Below are 19,980 nucleotides of genomic sequence, written 5' to 3'. Positions count from 1 at the left end.
CTTGCCCGCTCCCCCCCACAAAAAAGGGAACCTGAGTATGATCCAGCCTCAGGTCTAAAACACCAGTTTACAGGCAATACAAAAGAGGGATGGAGGATGCTGTTAGAAAACATCTCAGAGATGTCACCAGCATCTTTACATAAATTGCATAGGACAAAAGACCTGATTTATTCAACAAACCAAAAGGGGAGAAAAAGAGGAGGGGAAAATTTAATACATGTGTGGACTTTGTTTGGATTCTGATTCAAACAAGTCTTTTTTTTTTTTTTAATAAGTTAGTTTATTTATTTACTTTTAGCTGTGTTGGGTCTTCGTTTCTGTGCGAGGGCTTTCTGTAGTTGCGGCGAGCGGGGGCCACTCTTCATTGCGGTGCGCGGGCCTCTCACTATCGCGGCCTCTCTTGTTGCAGAGCACAGGCTCCAGACGCGCAGGCTCACGGGCCCAGTTGCTCCACGGCATGTGGGATCTTCTCAGACCAGGGCTCGAACCCGTGTCCCCTGCATCGGCAGGCAGATTCTCAACCACTGCGCCACCAGGGAAGCCCACAAGCCATTTTTTTAAATGAGATAATTGGGGAAATCTGAACAATGCTCAGATATTCAATGATGTTAAGAAATTACTGATTTTTACAGTGTTATAACACTGTGGTTTGCTTAAATGAAGAGTCTTTCAGAGATACACACTGAAATATTTACAGATGAAATATGATGTCTGGGACTCCTTTCAAAATAACCTATTGGGGGCTTCCCTGGTGGCGCAGTGGTTGAGAATCTGCCTGCTAATGCAGGGGACACAGGTTCGAGCCCTGGTCTGGGAAGATTCCACATGCCGCGGAGCAACTAGGCCCGTGAGCCACAACTACTGAGCCTGCGCGTCTGGAGCCTGTGCTCCGCAACGGGAGAGGCCGCGACAGTGAGAGGCCCGCGCACCGTGATGAAGAGTGGCCCCCGCTTGCCGCAACTAGAGAAAGCCCTCACACAGAAACGAAGACCCAACACAGCCAAACAAACAAACAAAAAATCTTCCTAAAATCAAGTGGAGGAAAACAAGCATTTTATAAAAAAAAAAAAAAAACCTACTGGGGGGTGTGAGTGGATCAGGATATAGAAAAAATAACACTGGCCATGAGTTAGTAACTGTAGGGCTAGGTGATGGGTACATGGTGGTTCTATACTATTTTCTCTGCTTTTATATATGTTTGAAATTTTTCATAACAAATTTTTAAAGAGAGAGTAAGAGAGAACATTTTCCTGATGGAGTGTTCAGTTAAGGAACATAACCACCATCTCCTCCGTCCCAGGAAAATTTTCATTAGCCAGTTCAATTTTCATTCCTTGGCCCCTGAATTTCCCTTTTGTTGAATTTAGTTGCAGTCAGGAGAAACAAAGACCCAGTGGACAGCTTCCTCTTACCTCACACCTATGAGGAATAACATTGGTCTTTCAAAGTGAAGGCAGGTTTGTGGTGAAATACAAACAACCAACAAAGTTTCTCTAAAAAACCCCTCTTTTCATCAGGGTGCCAAGAGGGTAACTCTATGAAAGCTCAGCAAAGTTCTCGTTCCCACCGTGCCAAGGCACACTGCCAAGTTCATGTTCCTGGTTATCCCTATATCCGAAGCATGCCTGAGGACATCCTGTGGTTCCACAAAAACACACGTTACCTCCACACTTTCCTAAGCCTACTTATGCTGCAGATTGCCAGCACTGGTTCCAAACCAGAGCCCCAAGAAATAAACCCTGAGCTCTCAGAATTTCTGATTCTCAGGAATTCTGGGACACCTGCTGTTCTGAGTTCACCCAGCAGGTGGCGCTGAATCCCCAACTGGGACATCACAGCAGCCACAGCCCTGGGAGTCACTGCCTTGAGATATTTATAGTATAGCCTTTTCCTACCTGCTCAAGAAGTGCTCCCCTAGGACTTCCCTGGTGGCGCAGTGGTAAAGAATCTGCCTGCCAATGCAGGGGACATGGGTTCGAGCCCTGGTCCGGGAAAATCCCACATGCCACAGAGTAACTAAAAGCCCGCGCCACAAATACTGAGCCCACGCCCACACACCACAACTACTGAAGTCCATGCGCCACAACTATTGAAGTCCATGCCTAGAGCCCGTGCTCCACAAGAGAAGCCACCGCAATGAGAAGCCCACGCACCATAACCAAGAGTAGCAAGAGTAGCAAGAGTAGCCCCGCTCGCCATACTAGAGAAAGCCTGCGCGCAGCAACAAAGACCTAACGCAGCCAAAAATAAATTAATTAAAAAGAAAAAGAAGTGCTCCCTGTAATCGATCAGCCTTGTGTACAGCTGTTGGGTATAGGAGAACTGTCTGAGAAATAGTTTTGTTTAGTTGAGCTAACGTGATTCAAGATAGTCTTCTTATAAAAATAGGGCTGTGATTTTCCAATAGCAATCCAGACTTGAAAAGGATTTACCTTCTTAGGGGGGACCAACAGAAAGGCTGTGTGACCATGTGAACACTACCAACATGCCACTGTTCTTGGGTGTGATGGATGCTACAAGGTTGTGATTACAAACACATATACAAACCCAGAGACCAAGGTGCTTGCTATGAACTGAATGTTTGTGTCCCCTCGAAATTCATATATTGAAGCCCTAACCCTGATATGATGGTATTTGGAGGTGGGGCCTTTGGCAGGTAATTAGGTTTAGATGAGGTCATGGGAGTGGAGCCCTCATAATGGGATTGATGCCCTTATAAAAAGATGAAGGGACACAAGATCTCCTTCTCTGGATGCATGCCCCAAGGAAAGGTCTTGCAAGGGCATAACTAGGAAAAGGGCCCTCACCAAGGAGCCAACCATGCTAGCACTCTGATCTTAGACTTCCAGCCTCCAGAAATGTGAGAAATGAATGTCTGTTGTTTAAGCCATCCAGCTTATGGTGTTTCATTATAACAGCCCGAACTGACTAAGACAGTGCTACAATTAACTAGGCTTGTTTAAGATCATTAGAGATGAGGAAAAGTCTACAACAAAGCAGGATTATAAGGCTTTGCTCCATCCTTCTAGAGCATCAAATCCAACATCTCTCCCCACCCCTCACATTCTGAGTCCCTGAAGAGCCAGTTTTGACTCAGCTGAGCAGACTTTTAATAACCAGACTGCCAATGAAAGGGCCAAAGCACAAACAAGTGAAAAGTCCCATTTCATCATGCAAATGATGAGGAAGTTCTGGGTTTACACTGCAAGAGCTTTGTCTCCAGGCCACTCTAATCTTCCTTTCCAACTCCCACTCTCACCCTCATTCACTGCCAAATACAGAGAAGCAAGCAAGCCTCAGTGTGCCCTTGGAAGGCAGAGCAACCTCTAACTCTTCCTAGGCCATGCCCAAACCAAGCAACCAGGACCCCAAACTTCATAGACCCTACCTGGAAGTGCAAAATAATGGTCCAGATCAGGCCCAGGGTCAGCTTGGGGTTGCCATCTGTGATGTCATCGTTGCGAATATTCACTAGTTTCACCTGAAAAAGAAACAAAAGCTGGTCTCAGAGCTCTGTGACATTTTTGTTTTGATTTCATTTTTATAGATTTTCATTATTTATATGCAGTTAAATTGGTTTTTTTGGTGTACAGTTCTGAGTTTTCACACATGTACAGATTTGTGTAACTACCACCACAATCAGGATAACAGAACAGGTACGTCAACCTGAAAGGTGATCTCGAGCTGCCCCTTTGTAGTCAAACCCTGCCCCCACCCCTAAATCCTGGCAACCACTGATCTGTTCCCAATTTTGCTTTTTCCCGAATGTCATATAAATGGAATCACACAGTATGTAATCTTTTGATAATAGCTTTTTTTCACTCTGCATAATGTCCATGAGATCACCATCCAAGGTGCTGCATGTAACAACAGTTTGCTCCTTTTTGTTGTGGAGGAGTATTCCATTATACCGATATACTACACTGTAATTATCCACTCATCTATTGAGGGACATTTGCGTTGTTTCCAGTTTGGGGCAATTATGAATAAAGCTCTGATACTCATGTACAGTTTTTTGTGCGAGCACATGTTTTCATTTCTCTAGGGTAAATTCCTAGGAGTGGGATTGCTGGGTCATATGGTATATGTTTACCTTTATAAGAAACTGCCAAACTGTTGGGTTGGCCAAAAGGTTCATTCGGTTTTTTCCGTAAGATGGCTCTAGTAGCACTTAGTTGTCTTTAACTTCATTCAAAACAATTTTGTTAGATTGTATTGTGACAGCTGTCATATCAGTGCGCATTTAAAAAAAGACTTATCAAAATTGGTGAATTTTTGTGTAACCATTTTAATGTTGAAGATAGAAGAAAAAAAGCAACATTTTGGCATATTATGCTTTATTATTTCAAGAAAGGTAAAAATGCAACTGAAACGCAAAAACAAATTTGTGCAGTGTATGGAGAAGGTGCTGCGACTGATCGAACATGTCAAAAGTGGTTTGCGAAGTGGAGATTTCTCGCTGGACGATGCTCCACAGTCAGGTATACCAGTTGAAGTTGACAGCGATCACATAGAGACATTAATTGAGACCAATCAACGTTATACCACGCGGGAGATAGCCGACATACTCAAAATATCCAAATCAAGCGTTGAAAATCATTTGCACCAGCCTGTTTATGTTCATCGCTTTGATGCTTGGGTTCCACATAAGTGAAAAAAACCTTCTTGGCCGTATTTCCACATGTGATTCTCTACTTAAACGTAATGAAAACGTTCCATTTTTAAAACAAATTGTGGCAGGAGGTGAAAAGTGCATACTGTACAATAATGTGGAACGGAAGAGATCGTGGGGCAAGCGAAATGAACCACCACCAACCACACCAAAGGCTGGTCTTCATCCAAAGAAGGTGATGTTGTGTATACATGGTGGGATTGGAAGGGAGTCCTCTACCATGAGCTCCTTCTGGAAAACCAAACCATTAATTCCAACAAATACTGCTCTCAATTAGACCAAGTGAAAGCAACACTTGACAAAAAGCGTTCGGAATTAGTCAACAGAAAACTCATAATCTTCCATCAGGATAACGCCAAGACCATAAGTTTCTTTGATGACCAGGCAAAAACTGTTACAGCTTGGCTGGGAAGTTCTGACTCATCTACTGTACTCACCAGACAATGCACCTTCAGATTTCCATTTATTTAGGTCTTTACAAAATTCTCTTAATGGAAAAAATTTCAATTCCCTGGAAGACTGTAAAAGGCACCTGGAACAGTTCTTTGCTCAAAAAGATAAAATGTTTTGGGAAGATGGAATTACGAAGTTGCCTGAAAAATGGCAGAAAGTAGTGGAACAAAAGGGTGAATATATTTGTTCAATAAAGTTCTTGGTGAAAACGAAAAATGTGTCTGATTTTTACTTTAAAAGTGAAGGCACTTTTTGGCCAACCCAGTATCTTCCAGTGTGATTGTACCATTTTGCAATCCCACCAGCAAAGCAACCTTGCAAGCACATGCTATTATGAGTTGCTTTTTAATTAAGTCATCACAGCCCTGACTTTTTTCTTTTTCTTTCTTATTTCTTCAAGGTTGAGAGAGAGAGAGAGAGAGAGATCTGCCCCTTGTCCCTCACTGGTCTCTTGCCTGCTCCTGCCTATTTCCCCTCCTTTGTCGCAGACATCCCCACCTGCCCACACCTCCCATAGCATATGCTTTACTCCTAAAATCTCATTCTAGCAACACGATGTGCACAGACACACAGGCCCTTCCCCCACCAGGGTGACCAACCATCCCTGTGTGCTGGAAACTGAGGGGTTTCCTGGGACGTGGGCCTTTCAGTGCTGAAACCAAGAGTGTCCTAGGAAAACCAGCCTACTTCCACTTCCACCTCCACCCCTGCGAGTGTCTGTCGTACCCTCACGGAGGTCCTGACAACTGTGGCAAACCGTCCTGAAGCTGCCCTCCCTTTATCTCTTCAATTGAACTGAAATCTTCATGTACTAAAGAACCTAGTGATCTCAAACAGAAGCCTCACTTCTCCCTTACACTAACTATTGTGACCGGTGCTGTAGACTGAATGTTTGTGTCCCTCCAAAATTCATATGTTAAATCCTAACACCCAATCTGAAGGTATATGGAGGTGGGACCTTCTGGGGGTGATTAGGTCTTGAGGGAATGGAATTAGTATCTTTATAAGAGAGACCCAGAAAGCTCCCTCGACCTTTCCATCATGTGAGGTCACAGCTAAAATCCATCTCTGAACCAGGACCTCACCAGATACCAAATCTGCCTCGATCTTGGACTTCCCAGGGTTCAGAACTGTGAGAAATAAATTTCTGTTGTTTATAAGCCACCAGGGCTGTGATATTGTGTTACAGCAACCTGAATGACCAAGACACCTGGGCAAATTCTTTCCCTTGTCTGTAGCTCAGTTTCCTCTTCTGTATATTGGGAGTGGGACAACCTGCTTCTGGTCTGAGTGCAGGTTTTCTAATCACAAGCAGCCCACAGCTGGCAGGCTGGCAGTATCAGCCAAGTCCACGTTCCTCAGTCCCACCTCTGTCAGCTTTCCCCTTGTTTTCTGAAGTCTACCTTCCTTGGCCAAGCCACCTTCCAACCTCTGCCAATCTGTTCCTTGGAGACTTCACACCTAACTCCTACCTTTCCTACCTCATCTTCTACCACCTTTCTTGGTAACTGTCACACTCATCTCGATGACCCAAGTATCACCCATCTGTACAACTAGTCTGCCTTCCCACTTCTGATGACTTTCATTTTCAGTCTGCTTTGGACACCTGCACAGCTACAACCTCACCATAAGCAAGAACTGCTCTAGAGTTCTCTCTGCCCTTCTCTGTGTCCACTGTTAACCTCTCACATTTTTACTGTAGCCGAGTAACCAATCTCCTCTCCATCCTTATTTACATTTCTAGCTAATCAGTTCTCCTCAATTCACCTTTTGCCCATTAAGGCCCTCTCTGGTTTCCTGTAACTCTACATACAGACATTCCAACGCTGCTCTCTCTGGTCCCCTAAACACGTCAGCCTCCACTTCTCCTACCTCTTTTCATTTATCAATTTATTCAACAAATATTATTAAGTGCTGATTATGGACCATTCATGATGACAGGTGATGAAGATAAAAATGTTAAGTAAGATCACGTTCCCTGTCCTCACGGGCCTACAATGCATTAGAGCAAACAGAGAAATAACAAAGTAGTAAGTATTATATTAGAAGCAAACTGCTATAGGAGTACACAGAAAAAGAATTTCCCAAGTTAATGAGAATTACTGATAAGAGTGACAAAAATGAACTAACTCCAAAAACATATGTACCATCTAATGTCATCGTGACCGGTGCTGTTGCCTGGCGACTGCAGCTATAATAAATCTTTCCAAACAGCTCTCTAAGCAGATGATCTCTGACTCCCTCATCCATCCACCTTCCTCCTCTCCACAAACTTTCTCTGTGTCTTTATCCCTCCTTCCTTCCTCCTCCCTGTATCTCAGAAGAGGCATTTTTTCCTTTCTTTTTCAAAGAAACCACGTCAGCTGTACTCTGTATCTCATCCCTCAATCCCTGGGCTTGGCTGCATCAATTAGGAAGCAATGGGAGGAAGAAACGTGTGTAGAAAGCAGCACGGAAGGAGCATTAAACAAATGTCAGGAGACCTGGGTGGAAGTCCCAGCTTTGCTCTACCTTGTGTGATCTGGGGCGGGTCATTTCTCAGTTTCCTTTCGTATGAAACAAAAAGGCTGGACTAGAGGATCTCCAAGGCACCTTCCGGGGCTAACATGCTCTGACTCGTACTCCTCCTCACTCTCATTCTGTTTTCCTCTCTTCACTGCCTTCTCCCACTATGTCTAAAAATATGTTGCCATCTTCCTTCTTTATCTAGGGAGGGAAAAGCTTCTTTACTATGTCCTAAATACTCTTCTGCTCTATTAAGACTGTTCTCTTAAGTCACCAGTGCTGCACAGCTGAGACCTTCCCCTCAGCTCCATGTGCCGTTCAGCCACCCTGACCATCCCCTCACCCAGTTCTCATGATGATGGAGCACTCTGGTTTTCCCTCTTCCTAGACGATGTACCTTTTCCCATCTTCTGTGCTGGTTTATTTTTCATCTTCCCTTTGACCTCCACCCGAGGTGAGTCAACCTTTCATATCGTGCTCTTCTCTAAGACTCTCCCCCTCAGACAGGCCACAAACTCTATGTAAGGAACACCAAAGGATTTGTCCAAACACAATACAGCTGCTCACTAGCAAGTAAGGCTCAGAACGGCATCGGTCAGATTTACTGAGGACTTACCAGGGGCACTGAGAACATTTAGGGAACCGATGCCAACATTCCCTGGCAGAATGGGGAACACACGGGATACTCTTACCTGTCGCTGCTTTAGGAAGTCCAGGGCAATCTGCACATTCTGCAGCCTGTGAAAACGCATCCTGCCCTTCTCCCGGGGCTGCAAACAAACAAACAAAAGGGATGTTAATTTCAGCTGCACCAATTTACCCATGCAGACCTCTTTCCTCTTTCATTTCAAGGACTGAAAGACCACAAAGAATTCCTCATGATTGAAGCCAGGCGTGGGAGCATCACATAAAGCACCCCCCAGGGCAGGACCCGTGTGTGTTTTCACCATGCTTGCTGAGGCTCCAGAATGCCTTGTTTACCACTAGGATCCCCGTGAACACACAGCCCGTGTGAATGCAAACGCTTAGGTAGTGCCGCAGCTCCTCTACGGGTTCTTCTGCTGTCGTACGTGGCAGAACTTGATTCTGGATGTGACGTTAATGGGAACAAAGACTTGCCTCTATGGCTCCCAGAATCGCAGTTAAATGCTATTGTAAGGAAGGGTAGAAAGTCCTAATTGCATACTGCACAGTAATGGACAGAGCCAACTGTATTACAAACCTGGCAAAAGAAACTAGAGGTAGCCAATTTTATACTAGGGAATGAGGAGTTACACATGCTCAACAAGCAAGTGAAAAAACCTAAAATGGAAGGCAGAAATCAGGAAGAAACCTATTTTCTAGGAAGATGGGTGCTGGTGTAGCAAAGCCACCCTTTACCCCAGTATGAAACACCCAGAGCAAACAAGACCTTGAAGATGTAGGGCTGTTCAACATGGTCCTCCAAAGAAAGGTATTTCCTGCCAGTCACTCAGTTCTGGATGTCATACAAGCCACAGGGGAGAGGCCCACCTTCACCCAGTGCCCCTGGTGCCCGTCCCCACCGCCTCGTCCACTGCTCAACTCCTATCCATCCAGAAGTGCAGGAAGTCTGTTTCCCCAGTGGGTACAGGCAGGGACGGCTACCTACCTCTGGAACATTTTCTCCTGCTCACTTTCCAATGTTGTTTTTATTTTACTACAATTGGGACTATAACATTACTCTCACTAGATCATACCCAATTCATTTGTAAATGTCAAATTGGTACTAATTAAAGGCCAATAAAATACAAGGTAGCTCTGTTGTGGGCACCTGCACAGAAGAAACACTGCCCCAGGTTGAAATGGGCAAAAAGTAACCCACCACGTGGAAAGATGGGGTGGAAGCATCTCCGTGGGGGTCCCCTAACCCTTCTAAGCAAAACTCCCAAACCAGAGTAATCGACAGAGAGGATGAGGCCTCTCTGTGAAACAGGATAACTTCATAAGTCAAAGTTTTAGGAAAAATCTTCTTAGTGAGAACCTCTTCTCAGTCATTTCAGCTAAACTAATTGTGACTATAGCTTAGAAGATGACAGAGCCTGTGCAACTGAAGACTCTAAGGCAATGGGAAGGGAGATCAATGAGGTGAAAAGATGACTTTAAGAGGACAGGGAATGGGGATACTGCCTAATCCCTATTTCTGGAGAAAGATCATAGGCTATAACTTAAAGCCTGCAAGCAGAAAATGGCCCTCTTACACACTCTAATCTTTATTCCTAAGTACTCCCCACCAAAAATACCCTTAAGAACATGCAAGTTAAATATCTGTCCTCTACAGCAACTAGAGATGTTATTGACCAAGCAGAGTATCTCCATGCAGTGAGTGGTTTGCAAACAACAGGCTCTTCTGAAAACAAATGACATGGTGTGTGGTGAGAACCTGGAGGCCAGAGAGATGGAGAGTCCCCGTTAGTCTGGAGTGTGGAGTCATAAGCAATAACTGTCATGCTGTCAACTAAGCTTCCCACGATTCTGCAATCTAGACTCAGACAACATAGCAAGGCCACCAGAAAGCCATGGGTCTCCAGGTCACAAAGGGACTTGATGCCACCAAACACCATTATTCTTTCTGTGCCAGCTACTCTCAGATAAGCGAAACAATTCCCACTCCAGGATCATCTAACAGTGGCAAGGGGCACAATTAGTTTTAACCACTTTCTATGGGACCCAAATTCCCAGGTGGACAGGGAAGAAGGCAACTGGTAACTGAGCTACTTGGAGACCTAGAGAACCCCAAACTCTCTGATGGCCCTGCAGTGCCGGCTGGGATGCTGGTGTCCCCAGGAGGACCTACTACATCATCATCATCTTCCTCCTCCTGCTCCTCGCTGTTTGTATGGCGCCAGGAGGGCATGCTCACCAGACGGAGGGTCTTCAGCCCTGCTGGCTCCTTTGGCCACCAACCAAGACAAAGACACGACAGAGTAACAGGAAATTCACAACACATAAATGACAAGGAAATGAATGCAGGAAAAAAAAAGGTGAAAATAAATAAGAAAATACCCTCCCACCTCCAGAAAGATGCAAAAACCAAATTAAAACCAGAGCAGATGGTTATATTGAACACTTCTTATGTTGAAACACAGCTTTAATTCTCCACAGCCACCCACCCTCCCTACTTCTGTGAATCAAGTAAAGCAGAGAGGATGATGAGAATAACCATGAAAGACATATTTGGGTGGTTTTTGGTGAAAAGATGATATTTTACGACTATCTCCATAAACACCTGTAGGTTTTCAAAGGTTAGGAAAAGAAATTAGATTGGAGTGGTTTTAACCTGTTTTTTAAGCAACATCACTGAAAAGGATCACTTTTCAATATAAAATCACTACAAGTTCATCAAATATACCAGCCAAATTGCCCAAAATATAACTTCGTGAGCACTGTTAAGTCCAGCACAGTGAAAGTAAAATTCTGATTACTTAGGAGATTTATAAATGAGGGCCAGAGAAGAACTAGAATTCATATGTACTGGCTATGTTAATAAAAGCATCTGTCAATTTTAGGCCATTAAACATTATAAAATTAATTCTATTGTAAGACCAAAACAAAAGTGAAACCAAAACAAAGGCCCCAGGGGAAGGCAAGCTCCAACCGTGGAAGAAGCTATTACTTAGGGAGTGAAATCTAATGTGCCAAATCCTGCCCTTGAAACACAACAAACAATGACTAAGAATTCACCAAAGGCGGTGAGCACTCTGGCTCCACCAGCTCCTCGAGCTGTGTGCCTCTCCAGAGCGCTCCTCCCTCACAGGTGTTTCCTGGCATTTTCTAAATGAAAAGTATGTTGTCTACAACACTCGAGATAGAGCAGGAGCTGCACAGGATCACAGGCTTCCATTAGGCTCCCATATAGGAAACAATTAGCCCACAGCAAGGTTACGCTGATCCCTCAAACAAAGTGAAGATAAGAACTCATGAGCCAAGAGGTTCAGACAGCCTTTGCCCTCAGATAGGTAAGTGTTTCCACAAGCCACATTTAATACATCTGGGGAGGAAGCAGGCATGTTTAATTATCCAAGGAGCCCAGATGTACTCCGTCTGGGGCTATGCTCAGACATCCAACTTCAGCACTTCTCCAACCCTGCGAAAGACAGTGAATCCCAGAAGGGAGAAAGTGGGGTGATTTGGGACAAAATGACCCTAAACACCTGGGCTTTTAAATGTAAATTTCAGGTCTTTGTTGAATATAGAAATAGAACAATTCATAGTAGAAGCGAAAATAGGAGGAGTCTATATAGACTAGAAATAAAGCTGTAGCAAGAAAAATACACCTTATTCAAAAATCTTTAAACGTAAATCTGCTATTCCTGAAACACTAGCATCTATAAATAGATAAAGAACAAGTAAGGAGAAAACATGCAAATATGAAAGGAATAGAACTGATACCTGATTCCATCAAGAAATGAGAATATATGATACATCAGGTTAAATTAAGATGAAATTATATCATTTATAAAGTGTTAAGTCTGAGTTAGAAATAAAGTCCGCCAATTACCTCTTCTACTTTTTCCTCCCATGTAACAGAGCACACAGTGACAGCCACTGCCCTAGCACGCAACAAGGTGGACCCATATGTCATTAATAGGGCCACACCTGTGAGGTTAACTCATTAGGAGAAGAGAAAGCTCACCAGTTTGATGCCTGAGAGGACCTCCAGCAGAGAGATCAGGTTATGGCCATCCCGCAGATCTTCATAAAGATCATTGATGTGCTTCCGGACCTGTGCATGAGAGTGAAACAGACTGATTTTTATTCTATCTTGAATTATTTTATTATCTACACAAGAATCTCTGGTCCTAGGTAAACACAATTAAAGAATTTGAAACTGGAAACAACAAAAAATTCAGGAATTTTCAGGTTGGAGTACAATACATATGAAATGGTAACACAACAGAAGTGTATGTGTGTTTTTTTTAAATTGAGGCCAGGGACTTCCCTGGTGGCACAGTGGTTAAGAATCCGCCTGCCAATGCAGGAGACACGGTTCGAGGTCTGGTCCAGGAAGATCCCACATGCCACGGAGCAACTAAGCCCGTGCGCCACAACTACTGAGCCTGCGCTCTAGAGCCCACAAGCCACAACTACTGAGCCTGTGAGCCACAACTACTGAAGCCCATATGCCTAGAGCCCATGCTCCGCAATAAGAGAAGCCACCGCAATGAGAAGCCCACGCACGGCAATGAACAGTAGCCCCCACTCACCACAATTAGAGAAAGCCCACGCGCAGCAACAAAGACACAACGCGGCCAAAAATAAATATAAAATAAATAAGTAAATTTATAATTAATAAATTGAGGCCAGATCCATTACACACTCTAGCCAACCATGAAAAATACTCCAGCAAGTTTGGACTAGGGATGGGGAGTCTTAATCATCCTGAAACATCTCAGGAATTATTATGGACCAAAATGTGATATGACGGCCAATGATGGACAGATGAGACCAGTCAGAGTCAGAAAAGCCTTCCAGAGTGCTACGAAGGAAACTAAAATGCTAGATACCCAGTATTCCATACGGTGTACCTTAATTTAACCCTTTTCTTACCAAATACTTATTTTTTTTTAATTTATTTTTGGCTGAGTTGGGTCTTCGTTGCTCCGCGCGGGCTTTCTCTAGTTGCAGTGAGTGGGGGCTACTCTTCGTTGCAGTGTGCGGTTTTCTCACTGCGGTGGCTTCTCTTGTTGCAGAGCACGGGCTCTAAGCACGTGGGCTTCAGTAGTTGTGGCACGTGGGCTTCAGCAGTTGTGGCACGCGGGCTTCAGTAGCTGTGGACCGCGGGCTCCAGAGCGCAGGCTCAGTAGTTGTGGCACACGGGCTTAGTTGCTCCGCGGCATGTGGGATCTTCCTGGACCAGGGCTTGAACCCGTGTCCTCTGCATTGGCAGGCGGATTCTTAACCACTGCACCACCAGGGAAGCCCCTTACCAAATACTTCTAATAGTGAACTTGAGAATTACTTTCCTTTTGGGAAAAAACAATTCTAATTTTATAACTGAAACTATGCAAAAACAAATAAATATCACTTTAGGAAAATGTGTGGGTAATGTCAAACATTGTGCTAATGCTTTAGATGTTATCTCATCTATCCCTCATATCCATAAGGTAGGTATTATTATTCCTGTTTTACACATGAGGAAATGAGGCACAAAGAGGTTAAGTAACTTGCCTAAGGTCACAAGTGGAAAAACTGGCCTCAGTTTGGTCTTTCTGATATTAGTCTTTGCCATTACTACAATGCTTTGTAACCAGACATAATCTCATTTTATTTACTTAATCCAAACAACTGCCCTGTGAAGTTTATTTATTACTCCCATTCTATAACAGAAACTGAGGAAGCTAAGGCTCTGAGAAGTTATGGTCACATAGCTGTAGGAAGTGCCTAAAGTGACTGATTCATTCCAAGTCTAGTGACAACTTCACTGAGTGATATGCTCAAACACAGAATCAGAAGACAATTGGAAATTACAAGGAAGAAGATTCTTTCCAACACAAATAATTTTCTAGACAATAAGAGAAAGGGTTACTCTCAGAATAGTGGATTTCTGGTCACTGGAGTTTTTCAAGCAGAGACTAGGATATTGGAATTTCTACATTCACCTGGAAGACTGAACTATAAGTCCTTTCCAACTATAATATTCTAGCATTCAAAACAGATTGCAAATCAGAAAAGATAAAGGCTGGAAACATCTCAGTAAACTTCCTAGAAAAGAAAGGACTTGAAGGATTAGAAAATGTTTGATAGAAAGAAAGAGGAGGGGAAAACCACATAAGGCTAGGTATAGGGGTGGAAACATGCAAGACATGCATGTTTGTACGTGTGTGTGAAGGAATAAGAAGTTGACAGGTAGATAACCCAACTGGAGAAAATGGTTCATGATAAACTGAATAATAGGTTTCAAATATTTAAAAATTAAATATAGGTTTCAAATATTTAAAGAATATTTCTTCAATTTTTTTGTGCTACTGACAATATGACACACATTTTAGTTTAATCTGCAATATTAACATTTTCTCCCTCACTTTCTTAAGTTTAGACAATGAATGAAACAATACATTTACCTCAGACTTGTATCACTTGTTGATTTCCATGGTGTAAATACTCTCTTGAAATGACCAATTTCAAGCTATTAATATAATATCACTAAAAGCAATGTTGGGAAGAAATGTACAGTAGCACACCAATATATAGAATTTCCATCAGAGAGATACAACACACATAACTGACCTCAAGAGCACAGATGGTAATAACATAGTAAAGTAACTGAAGTGATGAGCTTTGAATATTTATTACCTTTATTTAAAATATAATTTATTTAATTGTAAGTTTACATAATTTAATTTTTAATAATAGCTGTGCTTAGCAAATAGCTCACAAAATTCCTGAAAGTTTAATATTGGGCTCTCATGAGCCCATGACAGTTGACTCCAACACACCAGTGGCTCTAAGATTTCAAGACCCCTCCCTCACGTGGGTCCAAGGGTTCAACCACAGTGCACCACTCAAGAAATTAGCAGGTCATAAGAGTTGGAAAGGAAGTTTGATTTGACAAGTTCAATTTGAAGTATGTTGAATTTAAAACAACAGCAAAGGAGCTACAAATGGAAATGTTCTTGAAGCAGCTGAAAATACCAGAATTTAACCTGGGGCAGCTGAGAACTTAAGTTTAGAAGTCATACGCATAGAGGTGCTAGCTAAAGACATGGGAAATGTTGGGCTTTCTGGGTTAGGGCAAAAAAGAAGAGCAGAGTGCTAAGGACTGAGCCTGAGGGAAGAGCCAAAATTAGAAGGCAGGAGCCGGGAAAGCAATCAACAAAGGAGGGGGGCAGGTAGGGGAAAAGGCAGTGAAAGAGGTAGGCAACAAACCAAGAAAGTATAATCAAGGAAGAGATGATCACCAGTATCAAATGCTACAGGACAAGGAGGATGAAGACTAAGAAAGGCTTTCTGAATTTTCCTACAAATAAGAGTGCTTTTTGTGAGAATAATTTTCTAGAGAGTGGTGGAATGGAAATCAGATTTTAAATGAATAGTAGGTTTGAAAAAGTCAGAAATTATTAAATACTTGATATTAGGATTAAGAAGAGAAGAAACAGGGACTTCCCTGGTGGTGCAGTGGTTAAGAATCTGCCTGCCAATGCAGGGGGCACGGGTTCGAGCCCTGGTCCGGGAAGATCCCACATGCCGTGGAGCAACTAAGCCCGTGCGCAACAACTACTGAGCCTGTGCTCTGGAGCCCACGAGCCACAACTACTGAGCCCACGTGCAACAACTACTGAAGCCCGCACGCCTAGAGCCCGTGCTCCGCAACAAGAGAAGCCACCGCAATGAGAAGCCCGCGCACCGCAACGAAGAGTAGCCCCCACTCGCCGCAACTAGAGGAAGCCCACGTGCAGCAACAAAGACCCAACGAAGCCAAAAATAAATAAATAAAACAAAATAAATTTATAAAAAAAAAAGAAGAGAAGAAACAATAATGAGGGATTTATTTTTGACAGGTAAGACCTGAACATAGGGTATAAAAATCGGGAGTGGTCATCAAGTAATTATTTAAATAAATTACATAGGGTTGTGGACCAGGTGAGATCGTGTTATCAATAGGATACCAAACACCATGGAGTGCTGAAAAGAAAAAGGAAGTACTTGAAATGTAAAGTTAGTTTTATATCAAGGCCCCAATATCTCCTTCTGAAAATTCAGGTTATGTTTTACACCTGTGAATAGCAAAATTCAACCATCTTACAAGAAATTTAGATGAGACCTAGTTTACTGTTTCTCAGTCTTTGTGTGATTATAATAACTAAGTAACTATGAAAACCAGTAGAGAGATATAGACAAAAGTAATGGGGAAAGGGAGTGTAGTGAGATTTTTTTTTTCTCGGATAATTTTCAACAGAGAACAGTAGTCTGTTTCTGAAGCATATTGGACACAGCTCTGCCTAGAGAAGGATAAAGAACTAGGGGCTTCCCTGGTGGCGCAGTGGTTAAGAATCCGCCTGCCAATGCAGGGGACACGGGTTCGAGCCCTGGTCCAGGAAGACCCCACATGCCGTGGAGCAACTAAGCCCGTGCACAACTACTGCGCCTGCGCTCTAGAGCCCGCGAGCCACTACTACTGAAGCCCGCACGCCTAGAGCCCATGCTCCGCAACAAGAGAAGCCACCGCAATGAGAAGCCCACGCACCGCAACGAGGAGCAGCCCCCACTCGCCGCAACTAGAGAAAGCCCACGTGCAGCAACAAAGATCCAACAGAGCCAAAAATAAAATAAAAATAAAAATAAATAATAAAAAAATAAGGAACTATGATAATTAAAAAAAAAAAGAACTAGCTAACACTTACTAGTGCTTTTACATCAAAAAATTTTCAGATGCAGAGGGGGGATTCGGAGGGCTCAATTAACATACCAAGATCATACAGCTTAATGACCAGGCCAATCAAATCCAGGTCTGCCCCCTTCTAAAGCCTTCACCGTTTTTGTACATGCTACGTTGCCTCTGAAGTTTTCCACAAATCTCCTAAGAAAAAGTCTGGTGGACTAAGCACCAGAAAAGCAATAGAGGCAGCCAAGTGAAGCCAAGAGTGCTCAGGAGTCATCCATATATATGTTTCTTACCAACAAATAATCATGCTGCTCTGTTAACAAACAAGATGAGTGGAAAACTTCAACTATCCAGGTCCTTGCCTGTTTGTACTCCCTGTGAAAATCACCATCAAAATTAGTTCTTTAGAAATCTCCAAGGAATATGTACAAATGGCTAACAAACTCATGAAAAGATGCTCAATATCATTAGCAATAAGGAAAATGTAAATCAAACTACAGGGAGATACCACTTCACAACCACTAGGATGGCTATAATCAAAAAGACAGATAATAAGTGTTGATGAGGCTATAGAGAAACTGGAACCCTCATACACTCCCAGTGAGAATGTAAAAGGATGCAGCTGCTTTGGAAAACAGTCTGACAGTTCCTCAAAAGGCTAAACACAAGTTACCATACGACTCAGTAATTCCACTCCTAGGTATATATCCAAGAGAATTAAAAACATATGTCCAGAAAAAAAAACAAACTTGTACATGTATGAATGTTCATAGCAGCATTCATTGTTCACAATAGCCAAAAAGTGAAAATAAATCCAAATGCCTAAATATTATGATATGTGAAAGAAGGCACTTACAAAGAACCACGTATTGTATGATTCAATTTATATGAGATATCTAGAATCAGCAAATCTATAGAGACCGATAGTAGATTGGTGGTTGCCTAGGGCTGGGGGAGAGGATGAGGGTTGGTTAGGGATAATGATTAAAGGGTACGGGGTTTCTTTTGGGGGATGAGGAAAATATTCTAAAATTGATTGTGGTGATGGCTGCGAAACTCTGTGAATACAATAAAAGCCATTGAAATGTACACTTTAAATGGGTGAATTATGTGATATGTGAATTAAATCTCAACATAGCTATTTTTAAAAATTAATGTATGGGGCTTCCCTCATGGTGCAGTGGTTAAGAATCCACCTGCCAATGCAGGAGACACGGGTTCGAGCCCTGGTCCGGGAAGATCCCACATGCCAGGGAGCAACTAAGCCCGTGTGCCACAACTACTGAGCCCGTGTGCCACAACTACTGAAGCCCACGCGCCTAGAGCCCATGCTCCGCAACAAGAGAAGCCACCATAATGAGAAGCCTGCGCACCTCAACAAAGAGTAGCCCCCGCTCACCACAACTGGAGAAAACCCACGCACAGTAACAATGACCCAAGACAGCCAAAAAAAAAAAAAAATTAATGAATGACTAAATTTTGAGACCAAGCCAATCCTCCCCAATCACCATGCATTAGTAAGCCAAGGAAAACTCTGCTCTCCCAATTTTTAAAAGATTGGCTTGAAGTTATGAAAAAATAAACAGCTTCCCCCAATTTCTAAGTGGCTTTAGCAAAGAGAATAAATTGCACTTAAGTGCTTGGAATCAGAATCTGAGCCCAAAGGGACTTTAAAGATTACTTAACTCTAATATACTCAGTTTACAGATGAGAAAAGCATTGTCTAGAGAAGTTAAATAACTTTGTAAGACCATTTAGCTGGAAAGTGTCAGATCACTGCCTCTTGACTCTGAGTTCAGGGCTCCTTCCCCTCACAAGGCTTCCATGATGCCTGAAGGGTAGAAACAACATATTAACAACATTATTAAATTATAAGAGCCCCCCTGCAAAAAAAGAACCAAGGATTGTCATGTAGTATTCTTTAACACCTGCAGAAAGCCTGATCTGGAAAAGTTTTGCTCGAAGACTCTTAAAACACAAGCGGCTCAACTTCCTTGATCCACATTATGTTGAAGAGCAATATATAGGTCAGAGGGGAAAGTTTTAAAGAGAAGAGTCTGTCATTTACTCTCATCTACACTTATTAAAAGATATAGGGAAAGTAAGAGTGAGCCTAGTAGCTTCAGATGGATTTCTGAATTTACAGATTTCTAAACTGTAAGAGGGAAAATTCCATACTGATTCAAAGGCCAAATTTATCCTCCAGAAAAGCCCAATACTAAAAAACACAGATAACAGTTGTCACAGACTTTTCACTCTGGAGAGAACCGTGCTCGAACGCAGGGAATAAGAGTGGGGGCTGAGAGTCCCTTTTGGAGTAAGTAGAGTGCGATGGGGGAGCAAAGTGTGAGGCTCTTTGCAGATGAGAATCCTATCGCCTCTCTGTTTTGAGAGTTCCTTAAGTTTTAAGGAATCTGACAGTGGTAACAGCCAACCCTGATTAACAAAGATTCTCTGAGGATGAGGAGGATTCTAAAATCCACCAAGGGTATCTTTACTTAATAGGCAGGCACTAATGCTCAGGGAGTAGAGAATCCAAGTCCAAATGTAGAACCAAAACCTTCAGTGGGGGTCGAGATGCATTCAGGGTGAAATCAAGCCCTGAAAACTCAGGTCTAGGCAGGCATGGTCACAAACCACCACCACACAGTCACAGTTGGGCAACAAAGGCAACACTCCTCTCCTCAGCATCTGACCAGCACGACTCCATCAATCTCTTAAATTACACTCCACTGCCAGTCTCCATCTCACGTGGCCACAGCACAGAGGCTGCACAGGAGAGGGTGCCTGCAACCATTAGAGCATTCTCCCACCCTGTGTTCAGCTAGAGAGCCTCAAACAGGCGGAGAAAAATTGAGAACGTTAGTAAAACTTTGGAGTTAAAAACTTTTGCTGGTTTATCTGGAATTCTTAACTAAAATTCCAGGAAGGCCAGTTGCTTCTAGACTGTGTACATGACTAAAGATGGAAAGAACTAGTCCATCTGTTAGATTAAATGCTTTCCTTC

At 43.0% G+C, this 19,980-nt stretch overlaps 1 protein-coding gene across 14 annotated transcripts in view; it reads right to left on the bottom strand.

Moving 5' to 3' along the window:
* The window catches only part of MACF1 (microtubule actin crosslinking factor 1), a 333,257-nt gene that overhangs the window by 200,406 nt on the left and 112,871 nt on the right, over positions 1-19,980 (bottom strand). For all 14 annotated transcript variants that reach the window (XM_059919504.1, XM_059919530.1, XM_059919491.1 and 11 more), the window contains exons 3-5: positions 12,285-12,374; positions 8,323-8,400; positions 3,389-3,481 (exon numbers count right to left, since the gene is read on the bottom strand). In XM_059919504.1, the coding sequence (XP_059775487.1) occupies positions 3,389-3,481; positions 8,323-8,400; positions 12,285-12,374 (261 nt within the window). The remainder of the gene's footprint in view (positions 1-3,388; positions 3,482-8,322; positions 8,401-12,284; positions 12,375-19,980) is intronic.

Source organism: Balaenoptera ricei, chromosome 1 (assembly GCF_028023285.1).
Source record: "Balaenoptera ricei isolate mBalRic1 chromosome 1, mBalRic1.hap2, whole genome shotgun sequence".
NCBI classification, from domain to species: Eukaryota; Metazoa; Chordata; class Mammalia; order Artiodactyla; family Balaenopteridae; genus Balaenoptera; species Balaenoptera ricei.
This window is presented reverse-complemented; position numbering and strand designations above follow the sequence as displayed.